The following is a 22361-nucleotide window of genomic DNA, read 5'->3' as shown; positions in this document are numbered from 1 at the left end:
CGCTCTTGCCTAGGTCCGACTTGTACTTTCAAACAATCTAAGTAGTATATTATCGTATGTTTAAAATGTAGATTAAAGCAAAGAAACTTTCTTGTGTTAAAAAGTTTATTGAAAACTCGGCCACAATTTCGGTCACCTTCGTAGTGCCATTATCAAGAGTGAAACCAGATCGTCGTAGTATATTATCGTCTTTGGTAGTAAAAACAGTGTTACTATCCAACTGTAAAATTATATGACGAATTTTCGATACTAAATGTAACGCAACTTCATATTTTAGCAGTAGTAACTGCATATTTTGTATATCGCAATACTATTGAATCTGATGAAAAAAATGTAATTAACCCGGTTTCTTGATAACCAAAATGTACAAATTCCCAGAGCAAACTTTACAATTATCCGAAGAAGTTTACAATATCTTGGACCAAAATGGTACAATTTGCTGCCTTTAAAATTGAAAACTGAAAAATCGCTTCATCAATTCAAAATCCAGCTAAAAAATAACTCGATATTGTTTTAATACCTGGTCTGATTTAACATTGATTCTCTTGATTTCTCTTTTCTTGTAATACCTAATTGAATCTATAATTTAACCCGCAATTGACTAAATAATTTAAAAACACCTCCCTAAGTACAAGCACTGCTTATAGGTAGGGGGGTTCTGTTGTGCACTATGTTATGTACTACTTTATTTTCAAAAAAAAATTTCAAGCGCAATAAACAATAATAATAAAAAAAATATATATATTTTGCTTTGGGCATATTTAAACACCTGGGATCTCTGTGTTGATCCAAGAATGAAAAATATACCAATTAGACTGTGTAGAAACATTTACCTATTAATACATATTTTCCCTCTGCAATAGTTTTAATAAGTCAGTATTACCAATAATGTATTTGTATTTTGGGGAAATTACCATATGTGGACATCATGGTTGAATTTGCCCCAACTTTGATTGCCCCAAACCTCTGAAGCTGAAAATCAGTTCGTTGATAATTTCTGCTAGGTCATACTTTAGTTATAACATAGTAACTAAAGTATCTTACTTATGAAATTACCAAATGACACATTACGTGTATTAAATTAAAAAAAAAAACCGTACGAATAAGGTAGTTTAATCAGCACCAAAAAAGTCTCCATCGTCACCATGCGGCATAAATATTCAGAAAAGTGGTAGAGGCTGGTGAAAATGGAGTTAACTGTCGTGGGATCGACTTTTAGGTGGAGAAAGTGGAACTCGCGGATGAGGAGAAAAAGGAAGATTGGGATGAGAAGGGATGAAGGGGAAACTATGGTGGAACAGTCACAAACGGACTTGGAAAAGTAAAGGACTAAGGGGGTTGAGACAGGGGTACGCGCGATAGTGGGGTTTATAACTGTAAAAGAGAAAACTGAGGTGTTTTTTGTCTGGCATCTTCGGAAAATTTTATCTCTCTCCGAGTTAATTTAAGCCGACAGCATGATGGATTGCCCGTACCCTATACTACCAACAACAAGAGCGGCTCTAGTTTTTTCTCTTTTTTTTACTTCAGCAGTTCTGTCGCACCTCCCTTCCCCCTACGCCCCCCGCTCTACGCCGCTTGGCTCGTTTCTACGTACGCGTCTTTTCGACTGTACCCCAAAAACCATCAATCACTTGCCTGCCAAGAAACGGTACAGAGCCGTTCTAGCCCGGGCTACTGCCTCCCCTCCCGCCACCTTCGTAGGTCGCCATTTCGAGAAACGTCAACCCCCCCCCCCGCACTACCAGCTTTTATATAGTATATTTTTTTATATCAAATGCTATACTCGATTCGAAGGATTAGCGGATGGTTGGAAGCGAGGCTCGGGGTGGGTTTAATCTCCGTGTTTCTTTGCCAGCAATGGGTTTTGGCGACGCTGGATTTGACTATAGCAATGCAGCAGCTCCCATCGACGCTAGTTAGACAATTTTCACGGACTAGTTCGCAGTTCGCGCGATCGTGGTACGCTACAATGAAGGAATTGAAAACTAAACAAGTAGGCGCGCCATCTGTTAGGGGGTCTTTCGACTTCCTTCTGCTACCCCCCCCCCCTTCGATACCTTCTCACCCTCCCCCGTTAAATATCCGACTTAAAATATATCTATATACAATGGCAACGTTTATGGTAATTCTACTATTGTATAACCCTTATTTTTTGTTGAACCTAAATGACCTTATTTCTTTGGGTTGCACGTACAGGAACTATAATCGCGAAATTTAACATTTCTTTATTAAGGAAAGAAATGTGGAAATTTCGTGAAATGTAGAAATTGGTAACGCCCGTTTAAAAATGATATTATTTTGTTTCTGCACTAATTGCAAAAATTTAAATACTTCGAATATATTTGGCACACTTTGTAAAAATGATTAAACTTTTTTCGGTGTTATAGAAAACAAATTTAATTCGAAAATGCATTTATTTTGCTTAGAAAACGAGAAGGTGAAAAAGATAAATTATTTTTAATGGCACTAAAGACAATCCAATACAATAACCAATGCGAACAGAACTACTTTGATGATGACAGCCTGTGTAGAGTCAGATTGTTTGGTATTTTTAAACAGGCTCTATAAGCCTAGATGTCCTCGTGATCACAACACGTTTGATTATTGAGCTGCCTAAAGAAATACCAGACTTTATTGAAATCGTGCGCGGTGGACATTTCGGAATTCTATAGCGTCCATTTCTGATAAATCGTTTCTGAAAGAATTTTAATCAATTTCATTTAACGACCGAAAAATATCCACTAACCTTTTAAAACTCCAAACACAAAATTCGCTTGTTGCGTTTTAACGTGCCAAAAGGGAGTTATATAATTTCTATCTTTTTAAAAGGGAAACAAAGCATTTTGGCAATTAGCTTGGAATTTTCATTCCGCGTATTTTGGCATCGTTGCCAAAAACAAAATTCTATAAAGGTAGCGTTTATTGAAGAACTTGGGCTTGATTCTTTTGAAGACCGTAATGAATTTTAACAACTAAATTTATCAATTCTGATTAGTGCTGCTACCGGCAACCTGATCTCAAACTGTATCTGATTTATTATCTCAAGTAACCGATTTGAACTGATCTGCTATAATTATTCGGACTAGATTCATATCTGGTTTTCATTTTCAACAATATCAACTGATCTTATAATATCTGAAAGTAAATGCAGATAACCTAATATCTGATTTATCAAGAAATAAATATCGATCAGGAAATATAATCAAAATAAGAAAGAAACCTGTGATTGATTCTTAAATAAATCATCTAATAGCGTTTTCCATTTGACTGCTCTCGAGCGCTCTAGATTGCTCTGATCAACATTTTATGTTCCATTTGCGTGCTCGGATCTGCTCCGATCAAGTTTCGCGTGTTCCATTAACTGCTCTCGGGTGTTCCGAGATCGCCCAAAACCGATCTGCTGATTTCGAGATCGGAGCAAATTATTGCGTGTTCTTTTTAGATTTTTTGGCAAAATGGCAGACCAAGACGCGAAAATTCAAATTACTAGCAGACGAAAAGCAACAAAGCGCGGAAATATGTTCATGGCATGTTCCATTTGCGGTTTTACTCTAGTCGATTGGGGCGAGATCTATGACGTCAGAGACAGATTCAGAGCGAATAATAATAATAATAATAATAATTTCGCAGTAATCGAGTACTTGATTAAGTTGAAATTTTCTCTTATTCGAGTCGAGTAACTTGATTAGGAGCTGGTTTTATTCAAGTAATTATAAAATTAAATTTAAAAGGAGTATAAACTAACTTTTAATGCTGAAACATATTCCTTTAATTTAAATGAACCACAATTTCCACAACTTTGTAGGTACCGTTTATTGCCCCCCAAAAAGTTGCAAAAACCCCTCTTTTAACTTTGAAGCAACGAGGATAGAAAAAACAAATACTCGACGAGTTTAGAGAGCAGCTTATTCGAATAGTTGGGTACCCTAATATTCAATACTCGGTAATCGACGAGTATTTTCCAATTACTTATTCGAGGTCAAAAAGGCCGAGTACTCGATGATGCACAGCCGTACGAAAAAGTCCAAAAATTAATATAATTTCGTTTCAACATCAATATATCAAAGTCACCACTCGTGATTCTACAAACATCAGTTGGAGAAGAAAATCGAATTGCGAACCCAAATAGTATCCTTCTTTTGTGGAAAAATTCCAAAAGGCGTGGGGGGGGGGGCTCGTTTTTAATAAGTCTTTGGAAGCATTCAAATCCGACGACTTCTCAGCGGCTCGCGTCAAATCGTGGGAGCATACAGCGCTTCGAGAAAAGGGCTGAGACGCAACACAAAAGCGAGCAAACCAAAAAGAGAGAACATTACCAGAGCTTTCACATATAGATAGCCACAAATGTTACCGAAATCATTTTTTGCCGGGTCCCTCTCTCCGAAAAGGGAACGAGGTCGGGGAGGACGAAAACTGAATTTATTCGTTTCGAAAAAGAATGGAGCCCGAGCTCTGGTTTTTGATAAAAGGCTGCCGTAATGAAATCATCCTCTGACCAAACCGAAAGAGAGCGAAACGAGACGGAGAAGCGTATGGGTTTTATTGCAATCTTTTGTGCCCCAATGCTTTTAGCGGGGAAGAGAAAAACCTTTTTCATTTCTGCCTTCGTATATTAAATGGCCGCTTCTCATTCTTTATTAATTTCACTTCGTCCAAGAGTGCACTGTTCCTTTTTTATTGCGCACTGCAGAAAGTAGCTCGAAGTATACGCGGATTTCTGTTATTAAGTTAAGGTTTAGGGGCGATGTATCTAACGCAATTTGACACGCGCAATGTATTTTTACTTAACCTACAAGAATTTACCGAGCCTATAAGCTAACTAGAAATAGGGAAGTAACCTTTGTATAATATTTTTGGGGAATGAAACGAAATATATATGTATATTTTTTAATATTTATTTATATAAAGAAGTTCCAATTTTACTTCGACTATGCTGAAGATGGCGCTACACAGCACTAGGTGGCTTTAACGCTTATATTCAGTAACGTTCAAATTAAACATTATATTATTTTTAAGGAATGAAACGAAATATATATTTTTATATATTTTTTAATATTTATTTATATAAAGAAGTTACAATTTTACTTCGACTATGCTGAAGATGGCGCTACACAGCACTAGGTGGCTTTAAGGCTTTTATTTAGTAATGGCGGGCTATGTACTCTCGATTGCACGTTCAGATTTAACACGTGACACCGACTTTGCGCCGGGCGCTTTTATTAAATAAAAGTAAAAAAAAACCCTTAATGTTGCGTAGCGCCATCTTCAGCGTAGTCGGAGAAAATATTTACCTCATTGCTTATTTTTATTTCTAATATTCATATAATGAAAGTTGTATCTTTCTATAACATAATTTTTAATTTTTCCTCGGAGAATTTAATAAATTGTTCATTTTGTTGTAAATTGTTATCAATTTATATGAATTTTTCAAATCGTAATAAATTAATTTCTATTGTTGTTAATTTTCCGGAAAATAAAATGCGGAAAATTTCCGAATTGCGGAAAAATAAAAAATTGAAACATAAATTACTTTTTAAGGGTTTTTAATGTTTTTAATTTTTTTATCGATATAAAACGTCTAATATCAGTAAACATACTACAAAAGAATAATAGTGTTACATTGTTAATCAGTTTAAACTAGTCTAGAGGTTTAGTTTTACTTTCAGATTCAAAAAAATTAGGCGAAAATGCCGCTTTATTTAAATTTGGAAGCAATATATTAGACTAATCATGGAATTAAAACATTTTTTTATTTTCTTCGGAAAAATACGGAAAATCTTCCGGAAAAATGGCCTCGGTCACTTTCCGGAAAATCTTCCGACTTACAACACTAAGAAATTCCAATAATTCATTTTAGAAATTTGAGCTTCCATCACTGACCCATTCCAAAATCAAAAATTAATTAGAACAATATATAACCTAGTGTATAAAGCGCAAATTCTTCCTTCGAAAATATTTTTCAATTATTCGGACAAGTTACGATAATCGATATTCTGTCAATCACGTATCCTTTGGAATACATATATTCCAAAAAAAACCTAGTAGTGAGGAACTGCCGTGTTGCCAATAGTGGAAATTTCAGAGAGGGAAAGAACGGAAGTGAAAAAGGGGAAATATTTTTTATTAAATTCCCTTTTCTTCGATTATTTGAAAATAATCAACGTCTTTTAATATCGCGGCAAGATGGATTACTGTTCGGAAAAATACTAGAGCCCGGAGAGAGAGAGAGAGAACGCGCAAAAAATGTAGGGTCAATGATTGAAAAGGGCTTTTGTGGAAGCATTTGATTGCCAGAGCCATCTATCGGGAGCTATCACTGTTCCCTAAAATGGTTTTCTTTCGAAAACAATTCATTATTCCAGTGATGCGATGGCAGCGGTTAGCGAATTCGACTCTCCTTGTAAGGAGGATAAAAAAATTCTCGATCATTCTTCGCCGGAAAGGCACTGCTGGATGGGAATCAAAATGAAATGCGGAGAAGCCAAACCCCAAAAAACGCCGGGGCCCCGTTACCCCCCCCCCCCTCCCTCCCGTTATCTAGATTTTCGAGAATAGAAATCGAGCAGGATCAATATGTGTCTCTCTCTCACTCTAATGAAACTTTTCTAGTTTGTTCTTTTGAGCGGAAACGAATGAGCCGGAGAGAATGAGAGAGAAGACGATCGACGGTGTCGACACCTAGGAAAGACATTTTAATTAAAAATATTTTTTTTCCTGATTTTTTTGCCCATCATCCCTTCGTTGCTGGTTCCGGGAAGGAAACGGGAGTTGTTTTAAAATGCATTTCACTTCGCCTTAAAAAAAGAACTGCCAAATTGATTCGAGGGCAAAAGTATTTCGCCTTTCCATGAAATATTTATTATCATTTATCCATTTTTTGTTAATTAAATGAAATTTTATATTGCGTTTATATACCGGGTGCGTTACGCCTTCGAGTTCTTCACCGTAACACAGAGATGTGTTGTAAGTTTCGAATGAAGTGGCAAAACGAAAATATTCATTTCCCCTCACAGAGCCTCTGGCTTAATAGGCGAAACTATAAAGTCCAGGGGGGCTGAAAAGATGGTAGTCACCTGACTTTGTGGAGAACGACAGCGCCATCTATCCCAAGAAATACGAACTATTATTCATTTTATTTTGCTAATGGTGGTTTCAATTTTTATCGATTCGTCTAAATTATCTATTTATTATTATTATTTAAAACATTTTGTAATAGAAAAGTGTAAGTTAATTATCTGTCTGCAGTATCTGGAAGGAATAATATTTTCTTTACCGTCACACGGCCAACTATGAACACGAGTTATCGAATCGAAGTTGACTGTGAAAAGGTAGTCACGTGATTTTGTTTTCCAATTTTAACAAGTTGGTTATATTAAGACCAAATTTACTTTATAGTTTCGCCTATTTCTCTCATTGTTGGTATACTGTATTCCCCGTAACTTACAATACACCCCCGTGCTACCGGGAAGCAAGGGCTGATCGAAGGGGCACTACCTTTATATAGAGAGCGGTAAATCCAATCTATGTATATCATATAGATATATATATATTTACTTTCCTTCATTCGAACGTTTCAACCATACATCTGGTCTTAATTGCAACTCGTTGAACTTTGCTAAAACATTTCCTCTAAGAACTATGTATATTTCAACACCATCGAACTAAATTTTAAAAGAAGTATAAATTAGAACTCTTACCAGAGAACTATTTTCCCATGTTATACGCTTGAAAAATGTTCCCTCTCAGGCTCCCACTAATTTTCAAAATATGTTTTGGAAGTAAAATAGTGATAAAATCTTGCCATTCTATAGTTATTCACCAAAATGTGTAAGGGATTTCATCGGATTTCGAGATTCCTTGTTGGATTTCAGGATATCGCGATTTCTTGATTTCTCGCTGGATTTCAATATTTCACGTCAGATTTTGGGATTTCTCCTCAGATTTCTCAATTTCTTGTCGGATTTCGAGATTTTCAAAAAATCTCCGGATTTTGAAGAAATCCAGGCTGGATTTTGGATTTCTTTGAATGTCTGACTCCTCGGTTATTACATCGGGAAAATTTGGTTTGTAAGTCAGTAAATATATTCCTAAGCAGTGCAATTTTTACATATCACCTTATTAGGTGTGATATACACGGTAAAGATTGAGTCTCATGGTGACCACAGTTCCTTTATTTCCTATTTTTTCCTATAATTTAACGTCCTTCCATTTTTCTCCTATAATTTCATTAAATTTCCTATAATACCCTATATTTTAACTCCAAAGTCTAAAATAGTTGATATTTTACCCTTAGATATTTTTAATCAATAATATAATAATAATAAAGATGGTGCTTACTTTTAATTTTTTTTCTTCTGTTATCAACTTTATTTTGAATGTTATACCCCATTTAAACAATTTTGACAAAGGTTTTCTCTTATTGTATAATTAATTTCGTACTATTTTTTCCTTTTTCTTTTCTCCCAATTTTCTTTCTATATTCTCATTCCCCCCACCGTCCAATTTTCTTCCTATATTTAACTATATTTCGCCGATAAAATTTCTATAAATAATTTGAAAATATTGTGTGGTCACCTTAGACGCGTGATGTGGTGTGCACATCTGCTCTTTGGCACGTTAGAAGCTTTAATTTTAAGGGTTTAGATGGATACTTATCTTGCAAGATATATATTATTAACTTTTGGTTTCACCAAATGTGATTAACAGCATGTTCCGAGTAAAGATTCCAAGCACAGTCTCCCATAATCTCTAGCTCTCGAATATAAACTTTTGTAAATTCGAATAAAATCCAGGGCATTTATAAGGAACCAATAAGCTTACGTTACAGTGATTGGATGAGCTTCTTTTAAAAGCTTAATATAAAGGAAACCTAATACAAGGGGAAATTTTCTTCGTCTTCAAACAAAAGCGTAAGTCGAAACCAATAATTCGAAAACCCGCGACATACGGGCCGCGTTCTTAGATCGAATATGTAAATCTCTCCTTTTAAAACCGCGCGCTATCTTCAAGAAGGAAGACTTTGCCATTGTGTTTTGGGGGTCCAACCGAGAAAAGTTTTACCGTTTTTTTAAACAATAGGCTAGCGAAATACCTCTACCCCCTGGCGAAAACTACCCAAAAAAATCTCCATTTCGAACAGGCGAACTTTATCCAACGCTATCAGTTACAGCTGACGAATAATCGAACGTTTAAGCAGAATCGTCCAATTAATGGGTAAATGGAAACAGCCATTTCCCCCCGAAGAGGTAGAGGTGGCCACCAACCCGAAAAGGAGCTACGCTGGTCTTTGTTGATCTAACTTTGGTCTTCATTTGCATAAGGGAAATGATGGAGTGGGGCCTTTCCTAAAAAACGGGTAGCTCAAATTTTTCAACAACGCGAAGGGAATAACGCGACACTCATTTACGTGATAAAAGTACGTAGACCTTACCTTTCCGTACCCTTTAGTCGACGGTACCGGGTGACAGTCCCACGATACGTTATATTTATTACTTATAGGGCGCGGGCCGGGGCTGAGAAGGGGTTAGTGAGGCTTCTAATTGGAAACCATAGGTGTTAAGTCATCTCAGCAATTTTTTGCTCAGTTCCCGGGCTACACTCTATCGGGGCATCCAAGGAGCCGTATCTTGGGGCATTAGGAACCAGGCCAAATGATTAAAGACTTCTTTTTAGCATACGCGGGGCGATTTTTTCGTCTCCTCCTTACTGCGAAAGGAAAAAAGTGCGAGCCCCCGTCTCTTAGAAAGAGAGCCGCGCTTGATTGGGGGACACACTTCCCGAAATTGCTTTTTTTGCCCGCTCTTCTTACCTTTAGATTTAACTATCACGGTGCCTACTTTTAGTCTGCCTTTTTTTTAAGCTCGAAATATATTCAGTTTTTTCCTACTTTCTGTAAGAAAGCTCGTATACTTGTACTGGGCGTATTTAAACTATAAGTCAAACAAAAGTATTGTTCTATAGAACTATGGTGGGCGTGTTCCCGTTGGAGTTTGGGTTCCGTTGGGGATATAGCCCCATGCATCAAAGGATAGCCACTTTTAAATTCGATTTCGTGACGATAGAGGAAAGACGCTTTTTAAATAATGCCCTTCGCGAGCTGAAATCTTCGGATTTTTTCATGTTAGTTATGGAACGGTACCGTTGTGATAAATATGATTTTTTTCCAATCCATTTGCTAAGCCATAGTCGAGTATAAGTTTTTCATTTTCCAAATTTCCAAATTACAAGTTTACAATATATTTCTTTAGATAAATGTTCACATATTTATTCCAATGTTATTCTTTTCTAAGATTTACCTTCGTAGGCTTTTGATTACTTTTCAAAATGGGTTTCTGATGATAGAATTAGTTTTGGCAGATAAACATTAAATATCGAACATATTTATATTTAACTGTCAAATCCTGTGTTCATTAAAGAAAAAATTTCATTAAGTTCAAAATCTCAACAATGTTTGTGTATCTCAGATTGAACCGCGAATCGAAAAACTAATTTGTGAAAATCAGTGTAAATCGTTGCACTAAAATTTTAAAATAAAATATAACCACGTTTCTTAATTTTCGCAAATGCGAACGCGTTCGCAGCTCTGACACACACCCACATCCTCACTCACAGACACACCCACAGACACACACACCCACAGACACACACACCCACGGACACACACACCCACAAACACACACACCCACAGACACACACACCCACAGACACACACACCCACAGACACACATACACCGACAGACACGGTGATTGTATAACTCCTCCTAGGGGACATAGTCACCTCGGAGAGGTAATAAAATAGCCAGAAATTCCAACTTATTCGCTAATTTTATCATCCTTTGCAATGCAGTCCTTTTAACTTAACATTTCGAATAATACATTTGCTTATAAGCAAAGTAAATTAACGTAACTTCAACTAAACAAAACAATTAAGATAGAAAATTGGACTGCCAATTAAACTCGACAATGGGAATACCCCGTGAAAAGCAATCGAATTCTAATTTGGAACTATCCTTCTCGAAATCCAATTCCTCAGCATTGCCGGAAACTCTACGCGGCTAATTGTCGACTGCAACCTCTAAAGTCTAAACTTCGAAAATTCCCCCGAATTCTCCGTAGACAAGGCAGGGGGTAGGGCGGACCCTTCACCGGTTTCTCTATCCACAGTCCACATTTCAACTAGGCAGTTATTCCCGCGTCAGCTGGGCGGGATTTAATTAAAGTCTCTTTGAAGAGTAAACAAGAAATAGCTCGTTTGTTTCCGACTAAAACAATTTGGAAAATCGCCTTCCAGAAGTGCCCCTTGACGACAGTCAGTTGGCACTCGAGGCCAAAGCTAACGCGCCTCCTTCGAGCCAAACACGGCGGCGACCGAACGACCGGAGAGGGCCACGTCCGAGGATTACTAGCGTTCGAATTCCCCAGTCGGAGCGTTCGGAAGCGACCTCAGATTCCCCATCGGTGCGCACCCGTCCAATCCCGCCCACCCCATTTAATTTAAAAGCCATTCCAGAGACGAAACATACCGAACTATAACGCGCGACATACTATTTTAAGAATTCTCGAACGGGGCATAAACCGCGCGCGGCGCCATCTATCCGTCGAGACGTACGAGGAAATTCTCACTGTGTTTGTATACGTCGGGGCATTAGCCCCCGTGTCTAGAGCGGATTTAAAGGGGATTCCTTCTGTCAACCCAGATTGGATATCCAGAGGACAGAATTGGCGGTGTAAACCGTAAGGACGTCCGAATATTTGACCGAAGCTTCCGTAGTTCCCCGACTGATGGTGCTGGTTACTTAACAGTGGGAGACAATATAGCCCCAACCCGTTGAGGACAAATTAAGGGGGGAACTACGACATTGGCTCGGGGCCATTTTCTACCCCAATATAACTCTGACCAAATAAAACCGTACGAAAAGCGACGGTGGCAATGGTTTGACGCTCACCGGGATGGACGCCGCTAATTTCTATGTCCCTTCATTTGTTCCTTAATTCGCACGCAACTTTTAATGAAAAATTTTAGCCCGATTCCTTCGCTCCGGTTTCCCGCGTTTTCGACGTTCATTTGGCAAAGTCATCCTCAGGCAGTTGGACTTATTACCGTACAATCGCGTCCCTTTAACATACCACTGTCCCTTCGTTACTAGCCGCGAAGGAAACAGTTCGTATTGAACAAACGATCATTTCCGAGTACGCTTGCAAGATAAAACGCCTTAGCCCGGTAAACGAACGAGTCGGAAAACCCCTCGTTCTGGTTTGATTAATGAAATCCCGCTAAATGTAATTTTAAGCACTCTACCCAGGGTACCCTTTCGGCTTTTTTGTCGACTATTGAAAGGCTGCGAGGGGGGACAGGGGCGGAGTTGGACCACCGAATTCTCTCATTTTTTTCTCGAGTGTTTAATTTGTTCCGCGCCCCCCAAACCCGCTCATTCTTTCTTTCTTTCTGGAGCCGCTCGAAACGACAGACATTCGGAAAAGGAAAGCACTCTATTTTTTAGCGCTCTCTTTCTGGGTTTCGAGTGAGACTCCGGGAAACCCGATGTACCCTTTTTTCCCTCCTCGCGCAGGGGGTTCCGTTCGCGCGTAATGAGCTTACCAATTAAGGAAAAAACATCATTTATAACCATTCTTCCCTTATTAAAATACTTCATCTGAAGGGTTCCCTGATATTTAGGCTTAGAAAAAACCCTGGCCAGGTTACCCCCTTCTATTTTACGACTAACGGACCTACCCAATTGCAGATGACGGTTTGTGGCTGTAACGGAAGGTTTTTTACGAAATAAATGAACCCCCTATCAAATTTACTACGTCTATGTATATTTACTTATCAAATATTTTCCGATGTTACGCTTGTTTTGAAAAATCAACGGGAAACTGCAAAGATTAAACGTTTCAGCAGCATAGTGATATTAATACTTATCACGCAAAATATATGTTAGATACTTCTGGTTGTAGTAATAATTATGCAATACAAAAATATTTTTAAGCTTATTGGGTGATTATGGTAAAAAAAACCTCATATTACAATCGCTAATAGTCATAGTAACAATTACTGCAGCAATTCCAGATTTGGCCAAACATTTCTCACGAGAAAGATTTTGTGTCAGTCAGAAAAACAGAATTTTAAGCATTTTTTCACACAGGGCTTTTACATGAGGATAAAGAAACTTTGGTACGATAAGCTTTAGGTACCACTATTCCAAAATTATCCACACTATCAGATGGACTTTCTTGGAAATAATTGGGTTGTAATTGATGTTTTTGAAATTTTTGTGGCACAGTAAAAGACGGTAGGTTAAAACTTGCTGGTTTACGAATCAGCATTTCTTGGCGCTAATTGCGTGGGCAGGAAACGGTCGTAAGTAACCAATCACGTGAAAGCTGTAATCTATAGTCCATGTCGTCTGAGTTCAGGGTCTTCCAAGTTCAGTCGCGCCAATTATTTAAAGATTTTCCCAACTTTCCTCCTTTTCGTATCGTAAGAATAAAACATGGGTAATTTACATAAACCGGATCTCATTGTTGTTGTATTAGAATACAATGTAAAATATTTTCAATTTATTATCGAGCTTTAAGCGGACAGTCAACCGACGTACATCTCTGGGAAACGACCGGTTTGAAAGTGGGATAGTGGACCATGTCTCAACGAATTCACCAATAATTTGTATATACTAACAAGGGTGTTTCTCGTTAGCATTAGTATATTTGTACTGACGAACTAGTTATCCAGCTTAACCCACGCATACCGATAATTGTCGCATAAATAGGGTACTCATAAATACCTTCATACCGAAGAAAGCTATTTTTTACCCTTCCAAATGAGTTAATTTTCCAAATGTGGGTTTTAAACAACATTTATTAATATTTTATACGACATTGTTCCAACTATAACCAATAGAACGAGTTTGAAAGTAAGTGGGTAAAAATTTCGCCACACAAATTTTAATAATAATATTAATAATAATCAGCTAGGCTAATACCCAAGGCACGACTGTCCCAAACATAAAATTAAGATGACAGAACAGACGACGTTATGATGTAAGGGTCTTCGCGATAAAGTTTTACCCACTAACTTTCAAAATCGATTTATTAATGCATCTAACATAGTTAACCTTTTCTAAGAATTTTATATTGCAATAAATGAATTAAATTCAGAATATATTAAATTTTCTTTGTCCCTGAAGCTAAATCAAATTTATAGCAAATGCAAATCAAGTTAAGAAAACCGACATCACAATTTAATTAAATTTTAATTTCCACTCACCTGATGTGGAAAGGAACAAAAGTAAACATTCTTGAGGGCTAAGGGTATCCCGCAAAGCGTAGCTCATATTCAGTCACCCTTAGGGGTTCTTTAGGCCACTACAGTCGACCCTAAGACCCTCGCAGCCCCAATGAGCGAGGTATGAAAATGTGGCTAATATTGTCAGCAGCTATTAGTGCTTCTTGAAAACACGGTATTAAAGACAGTCGACATTTCTTTCAAGGTATCCCTTCCTCTCTGCATTTAGAGTACATTAAAAAGATGACACTAGGCCCTAGTCAAGGTTAAGATTGGCTCTCCACTCCAAAAAAAGCCCTTCCTACAAATTAGATTGTCTCTTCGAGTATCGGACTTATCATTCACAGCCTGTCCGAGGGGTAACAACGCGAGGGGACAAAATTACTTTTTTTCGACATTTTTTTTCTCTCGACGTACTCAAAAGCGTGGTGTATATAATAGACACCCTAATATCCTAACTACACCTTAGGTTATGTTTTTTCCCCTACCCTTACGTACACTCTTAAAAACGGGCCATTATTTTTAAGACAATTTTTTTCGGGGTCCCGCTTAGTCTAAGTAGGATGACAGGTTATGGGGAACGACAGCGCCATTTCTCTGGCCTTAATCCCCCTAGTGGCTTTCAGAGGCGTTATTTACCTCTTTGGGTTCCTCGAACGTATACGCTAAATATTAGGAAGTGATTTAGCCTCTCCTACCACTTGTTAAACGCGGCGCTACCCTAATTGCCAACATAGTTTTTCAGCCGACCCTTCGATGATTATGGTCGTTTTTTTGTCACCTTTATAATATCACATTTTTTTAACCGAGTGGGCGCGAACGAAATTTGGTAAAAAGCTAGAGGGCTCTTGTCATTTACCATTTATATCTTGGCGCGTTCCGAAATAGCCGAACCTTTTTTGCCCTTTAAACTAGTTACGTACCGTTTAATAAAATTACGGAAGGCTTTTACCTTTACGAAACTATACGAAAGATGTTTTTGTGCTGGGGAATTATCGCCTAAAAGCATTAGGCTTTTTAGTCAAGACCGTAAGCTCGTATCAAAACAATTTGTCCTTCTAAAAAATACCATATCTAATAATGTAAAAAAAATTATATAAAATAACAGCATTTAATATTATCAAAATTTTTGTATAAAAAAGGAATTGAATTAAGGAGCACTTTAGGACATTAGTGTTAAGCCTGATAGGATTTAGTTTGAAGTTATTTACTTCTTAGTCGGTAAATTTCATTACGTTCCCAAAATGGAGCTAACTTCCATACTTTTTGTCTAGCCCTGATTTTAAAATCTCAATGTTAATTATACTTAATTTAAATAAAATAAAATAAAATTAGAACAAGTATCATCAAATGATTTATTTGTCCTACGAAAATAATAACTTTTATTCACCCCCGTTTTCTAAGACTGTAATGGTAATTGCAATAATATTCGCCAATTTTCTTCAACCTAACTGTACTTCCCAAAAACCTTAAAATTACAGATTAAAACGTCTCTAAACTTTTGTAGGAAGAAACCACCCGTTCATTTTCCTTCCAATCTGAAAAATCGTCCAAAGTCCTTCTTAAGTCTGAAATAGTTCCGCTGACTAATTTCGTAGAAGGGTCCCCGAGGAAAACATTGAGGCAGGGACAGGGACCAGGCCAGGGCTAAAAGGAGGAGGCTAGTAAAAATAAAATCGAGGTAGAAGGTACGGATAGAAAAGCAAAGGATTAAACCACCAAGTGAGGCGATAGAAAATCGAGGACCAAAGGGTGTAAAATTTCTATGGAATGGACACGGCGAATCCTTCCACACTCCGAAGAGACGACACCGCGCTTCGGGAACCGGGTTTTTGTCCGTATGGCTGCGGGCCGGACTCTGCCGCTAACCCGATTAGAAAGGACGAGACGCGAGAGAAAACTTAAAGAAGTGTCTTCTAATTCTCACTCCGCCAGACTCGCGCGGTCCATCCTAGAAGTATACTCCTCTTCTTTAAAACCTTTAAAACAGAAACTCCGGTCTGCTCGGACAGTTCCAACAACGGCGGGGGAGTAGGTATAGTTTGCTTTAAGCGAACTGACTCGTAACCTCTGGCGTCCGCGTTGGCACCAACTGGAACCGAAGGCCAGGCGTATACGGATAATCTATAATACTTGAACGAACACACCGCCGTGTCCGGAGCTTCCTGCCACTATCCGTCTTATCAAAGTAGCTTAGTGGTTGTCACTGGAACCCCTCTCTCCAAACTTATTTAAGAGACGCCTAACCCTACACACACACACACATACACACGCAGAAGTGGACTGGCACACAAGAATTTGTCCACGCTACCGCGATATAGGCGAGAGAACGAGGCTAAGACTCGCAGGTGAAATATGAACTGGAAACATCCTCCCGGTCGCGGGACCCTAGGTTTATATTCAGATGGCCGCGTCCCCCGCCTTATTTTCCACGCTGTTTCATTGACTAATTTAAACATAAAGGAAGAGCGGCGCTCCCCTTTTCGCAGTCTTCCTTTTGATATATCTCCGACATTGGAACGGAGGAGAGTTAGCGCCCAATGTTAAGACCCCCGAAAGGCCGCTTTCTACGTACTCGCGAGATAGCGGAAGTCAACTTCACTCTTACCCCTACCGAATTCATGAATATTTATAATCATGGTTCTCCTACGCGTCTATACACTCTCGGCGCTTAGCGCTCTCCTTTTGCCTTATATACCATTAAACAACATCTAGAAAACCATTTATTCTAAACGGTATAATTTTATTTGGTCTCCTAGAAAAGTGACTCTTTCGCCCGGTCTTCTCCGGGAAAGAGAGAGTTGCTTAGATTTTAGCGTGCGGGCTGTTGGCGTTGGATAACGTTGCGCTCATTCAGGGTAGCCCCGTCTTCTAGGGAAATATATCGCCCGTGACGAACGATATTATCCATCGTTTGGACCAAATACTCGGCGTCGAGACCATTTCGAAAGGCAACGATTTAACAAGGTTTAACGTCGTCCGCTATACGTCTTTATGTTGTTTGTATCAAAATATAGTTGGGCTCAACCGTACGGAAGGCTTTCGTCTTGGGCGGCCTTAGATGACCGCCTACCGTTTTTCCCTGTTTACTCAGTTTCAATAATGTAACCGTTAAATGGGATTAAAAATTTTAACTGCCGACAGCGCTAAAAACTTGACATGTTCGTAACAAAAGCAAACCTTTAATCGGGGCTACTAATCTGTTGTCGTTAAGTTAACGAGAGTTAAGTAAACAATGTTTCAGGGCCACTTCGCGAAATTTAGCATGACAGTTTTAACTTGGAAAATACAGTTTGATATAACGGTGATTTTTGCGCAGAGATTGTAAGAAAGGTACTAAGCGTACATCATTTGCAAACTCTGTAGTTTAGATCTGTTATCTCTAAGAACGAACTAAAAACTTAGTACAGAGTTGCCACAAAATTTTCAGATTCAAATTCCCTGTTTTCCCTGACCATTTCAAGAGATTGTCCCTGGCCAAAATTTTTATTTTAAATTTTACTTTTATCAGGAGTTAATAAATTTAAATGGACTGGTATTTCAGTTAAAAGGTTATAAATAACTTTCAAGGAAATAAATTATAACCATAGAATTTGTCATAGATCTAGAGTAAAATTACCTTCAAAAAGTGTCAAGATAAAATTGAATTACCTGATTTTACCCTGACCTTTTGCAAATTCTTAAAATTCCCTGATTTTACCCTGACTTTTTACAAATTCTTAAAATTCCCTGACCTTCCCCTGACTTTTTAGGCCCATTTTTAAATTCCCTGACTTTTTCCTGATTTTACTGTTATCCCTGACGTGTGGCAACCGTGTAGTACGTATTTTACTTCACGCATTCGAGATGATTCTATAGCATATAATGTCAAAGACGCGTGACTCATAGAAATTCTTGTATATTTCACACTATTCATTGAACCTTATCTTAATTTTCCATTTGATTTAACCCTATTGAATTCATTTTTAATTTCGAAATGACATTTTATATATAACTAACCACGACTATTTTACGTTCTCTTTTTCGCTGCTTCCCGCTTGAATTGACGATTTGACAACGGAACAGAGAAGAGTTGGCGGACGTCAAGGATAAATTCTACGGTTTTGACAGCCACCGGTTGAAGGACCCGACCTTCCTGAATGGTAAGCCTCCGCCCGCGACGAATTCATCGCGACAAACACGAGAGCTATACGCTTCGTCGAATCCGGGATTAAGTCGGAAACCGCTCTCACGCGGAGAGAAGCCAGTGAATCTCTCATTAGCGCCCGTATCCCAAGATCTATCGGCACGGAAAGTCTATAGGAACCGAATGACCAAGTGGCGGGGAGTAAATCAAGAAGCTTAAGACCCCGATTCGACAAAGCGATCACCGATATTCCAAATTTTTCCTTCGTTTTTTTATAATTTGGTTTAAACGCCTTTGTTTTTAAAATTAGAACAAACAAACATAAACGAAGCGGTTTCGATAGAGTTTTTATTTTCTAATTGGAATTTTCTTTCTCTTTTTGTTCCTCGTTACGAACCAAACTTTTCCCCTGGACCCCACCATCCCTGATTCTCCCTTCTTTCTTCTTAATTTGTTTCTCCTCTTCTACTACCTCGGCATTTTGTGGGCCATGTGTCCGAAGGCTACTTCTGGCTTCTTGCAGGTGCCTCCGCCAACGGTCACAGTCCGGTCCTCAACCTCTCCCAGAACAGCACCAGAGGTGGTGGATGTCCCGGAAACGGAGGTTTGACCTCCGGGAACGGGAACGTGATGGGAGACCACAGTGGTAGCGAACACGGCTACAACGAGTGTGCCGATGACGAGGACAATGACACGGAGGACGAGGAAGAGGACGAAAGGGACCAAGGTACTAAGACACCTCGGAATCAAAACCCAACCGCGAGAGCTTCTCGTTAACCACACGCGGTTTGTTCTTTTTGCATTTGCCAGATTTAAGCGACAACCCTGACGTGACGAGTACGGCGAATAACGATTGCAGGTTACCGGGCAGTCATCCGGGAATGCCCTTCCCAGCCAATCCCGGTGACTTGAGCGCCGCCGCAGCCCTCCAAGGCGTCTCGTCCATCGAAACGCTGCTTAGGAATATACAAGGCCTACTCAAAGTCGCCGCCGACAACGCGAGGCAACAAGAGAGACAGGTCAACTTAGAGAAAGGTAAGCCTTTTCATCTTCGCTCCGTCTAAAGCGCGGCGTGAATCTCGCGTGTGCAAACAAAACCCTTGATCATGTTTGAGCACGTATGATTCCCGCTGTTACGTTGCTACTGTTTTGGTTTCGTTGTATCAGTGTGATAAATTTGTCGCGACCAAACACGCTTTTTTAAAAGGGAACACGTTTCTAAACAGAAACAATTACTGTTTGCTAGGAAATTCTCTTTTCCTTATAGACGAATTTTATGTCGTTTTGTTAATTAACACCCTAGTATGTTCCTCAAGGTCTGTGTAATTATTTGGTTAGGATTATGTTAGAATATAATGATGAATTCAAAACATTCTCGCGAGAATCACCAAGAATTTTAACCAACTAGACCATAGATAAAATAACTTCGTATATAGATAGGAAACTTCATGTTGTAGAAGTGACGCCAGAATTTTGGCCGACATCTGGTGGCGGCACCCGAATAATATTCTTTAGTGAAGTTCGCACTACTCGAAGTCCTTGGTGTAACGCAATCCCAATTGCAAAGGCTTAAGCGAGCTATATGTATTAAAAGTACTTTTTCTTGAACTGAGAGCAAATTTTAAAAAAATAGCACTAAAGAAATAGCATTCAGTAAAGATTTCAAGTTTGTTTTAAACGCTATTTCTGGTATATTTGAAGTCATTTACCTTGCAAAATACGTTTATTCCCAAAACTCCGACCTCAAATTCCTCAATACGTTCTACACTCTTGAGAACACAGCCAATTGGCGCAGTCACTAGATGTCAGGGCAATCTCATGAAAGTCAGTTTGCCCCATTGCAGTTTCCTATCTATATACGAAGTTATTTTATCTATGAACTAGACTGTGTCCTATAAAATATAAATTTTATCATCAACTTACTCAGAACTCTAAATCTGTTATCCAAAAATGATTCACCCTTTTTTAAAACCAAGAAGAATAATTGGTTAAAAAATATAAATAGATCAGTTGCTATTTGTATTGAAATCGGTCTTAATACTGCCATGCTACCTATCATATTTTACAAGCACTAAAACTAAATTTTACAAGCACTAAAACTAAATTTAACAAGAACTAAAACTAAATTTAAACAAGCAAAAAGAAATCAGATTTTCGGATACCAGCTCAACGAAAAAGTAATTGAAGCTTTCGAACATCAGACCCCGGGTAAAAGAATTTGACGATCCTGACGTATCGAACGGCATCAAAGGATATAAGGCAGTAGGCGAGGAAAAGCCGAAAACAAGTCTTAGAACATCTCATTTCACTAATTACACTTCGATTGTTTAGGTAGCAGCGTTCGGATAGAAATACACAAGCCCCGCGAAAAGGCTCGCGAGACTGACAGGGAAAAGTGCTGTTAGTCGAAAACAGCACTTTCAAAGGGCGCAGGGGGATAGCAAAAAGGGTGAACCTTCCAGCCGATGCAATAAATGGGAAAATAATTAGGGGGACCATTTATTTCGGTATTAGTTACCTCTTTAGCCGCGTTCCCCTCTCTGACGATGGAAACACCGAACCCTAGCCGCGTACGAGTAACAGAAAAGGAGTTCAGGAAAAAAAGTTTGAAACTGGGAGAATTTCTTTGGGAAAAAGCTTTAAAAAAATCCCCGGTGAGGAGGGAGAGGTGATGATTCTTTCGGCATCATTTTTTACTACCAAGTCACCGGAAAAAGGAGAAAATTTGAATTCAAACTATAGAAAAAATTCTATTCCATTGCATTCGAAATAGTAAAAGTAGAATTTTTTGTCGGAGAAATTCTTTTAAATAATGATTCGACAAAAGCTTAATGGTTATTTCTTAATGTTCTTTCGTCTCTCTCTCTTTCCAACTGTTTCATCCTTTAGTTTTTATACATTTGAAAGCGGGGAAACCCTCCTACGGTATCTCTCAAGGAGAGCCAAGGCTTAACGTGATATTCTGTCAAAGGAGAACCTTTTTTTTTTAAACCCCCGAACCCAGCCCTTTTTTCTTAGAAATGATTTGGATTATGTAAATGACGCTCTAAATACGAGAAGAAGCTTTTCTCTAGTGTCTAGTGGAAACTGAAAAGGAGCCGCCTCAATTGTCACAACCGGCCCCTTAATATCTCCCCCCCCCCCCGCCCAGGAAAACGATTTGTAGGAAACAATGGGACAAACACATGCCTTTGAGGCTGAAGCAGAAGCGGGTATTAAATAAGGGGTTCCCTTTCTTGACAAAATTGTTTCTCAGCCGAAAGATGGAGAATGAATATATATTGTAATAGAAAGATTATTCAAATGAAGATGGAAATTAGCGAATTCAGGGCGGGATTATGTAGCTCAACTCTCCCCCTTTTATTCTTAGAACCGATTGAGCTCTTGTAGCTTCAAAATAGACTAATATTCCAGTCAATGCGTTCAATACGTTCCATAGGTGGGGGAAATTTTGCCGTTATATTATAATACTATTAGGTTCTTTGTTAATCAAATTTTTACGAAACTCATGAATATTTATTTTTCTTATTTACTATTTTCTTGGTTAAAAGGCTACTCACCCGAGGTGGTTATCTCTGATTTGGTTCAAACTCGGGTGGTAAGTAGACCTTCGTGTAACTTGAAAATCCCTAAAAGGGTGGACAAGAATGGGCTTTCGTTTTGCCATGGCAACCAAAAATGTTTTTCGCAACTTAAAAACTGATTTTCTCTATGAAAATTAACATGGGAAAATCGTAGATTTTAAGGATCCCCCCTAACAATATTTTTCAAACAATTAAAAAAGGTTCATCAATTAGATACATAATTCAGATCATGGCTCAATCTGGTACATTTGGACCAATATACGTCAATTTTGGTAAATATGAGAAAATATACATATATTGGCTAAATACGAGTAATATGGCACGAATATGGTACGTGCTGGATGAACCTATTCCAAGTTTGAAC

At 38.5% G+C, this 22361-nt stretch overlaps 1 protein-coding gene across 3 annotated transcripts in view; it reads left to right on the top strand.

Moving 5' to 3' along the window:
- Positions 1-22361, top strand: part of LOC149943309 (uncharacterized) — a 160222-nt gene that overhangs the window by 38349 nt on the left and 99512 nt on the right. For 2 of the 3 annotated variants that reach the window (XM_090177737.1, XM_090177735.1), the window contains exons 3-5: positions 18353-18429; positions 18916-19140; positions 19224-19448. In XM_090177737.1, the coding sequence (XP_090033863.1) occupies positions 18353-18429; positions 18916-19140; positions 19224-19448 (527 nt within the window). The remainder of the gene's footprint in view (positions 1-18352; positions 18430-18915; positions 19141-19223; positions 19449-22361) is intronic. The other variant, XM_090177736.1, reaches the window with a different exon arrangement.

The sequence above is a fragment of the Leiobunum rupestre genome, chromosome 6, assembly GCF_980474605.1.
Source record: "Leiobunum rupestre chromosome 6, qqLeiRupe1.1.hap1, whole genome shotgun sequence".
NCBI lineage: Eukaryota > Metazoa > Arthropoda > Arachnida > Opiliones > Sclerosomatidae > Leiobunum > Leiobunum rupestre.
The sequence above is the reverse complement of the archived record's forward strand: the minus strand, read 5'-3'. Positions and strand labels throughout refer to the sequence as shown.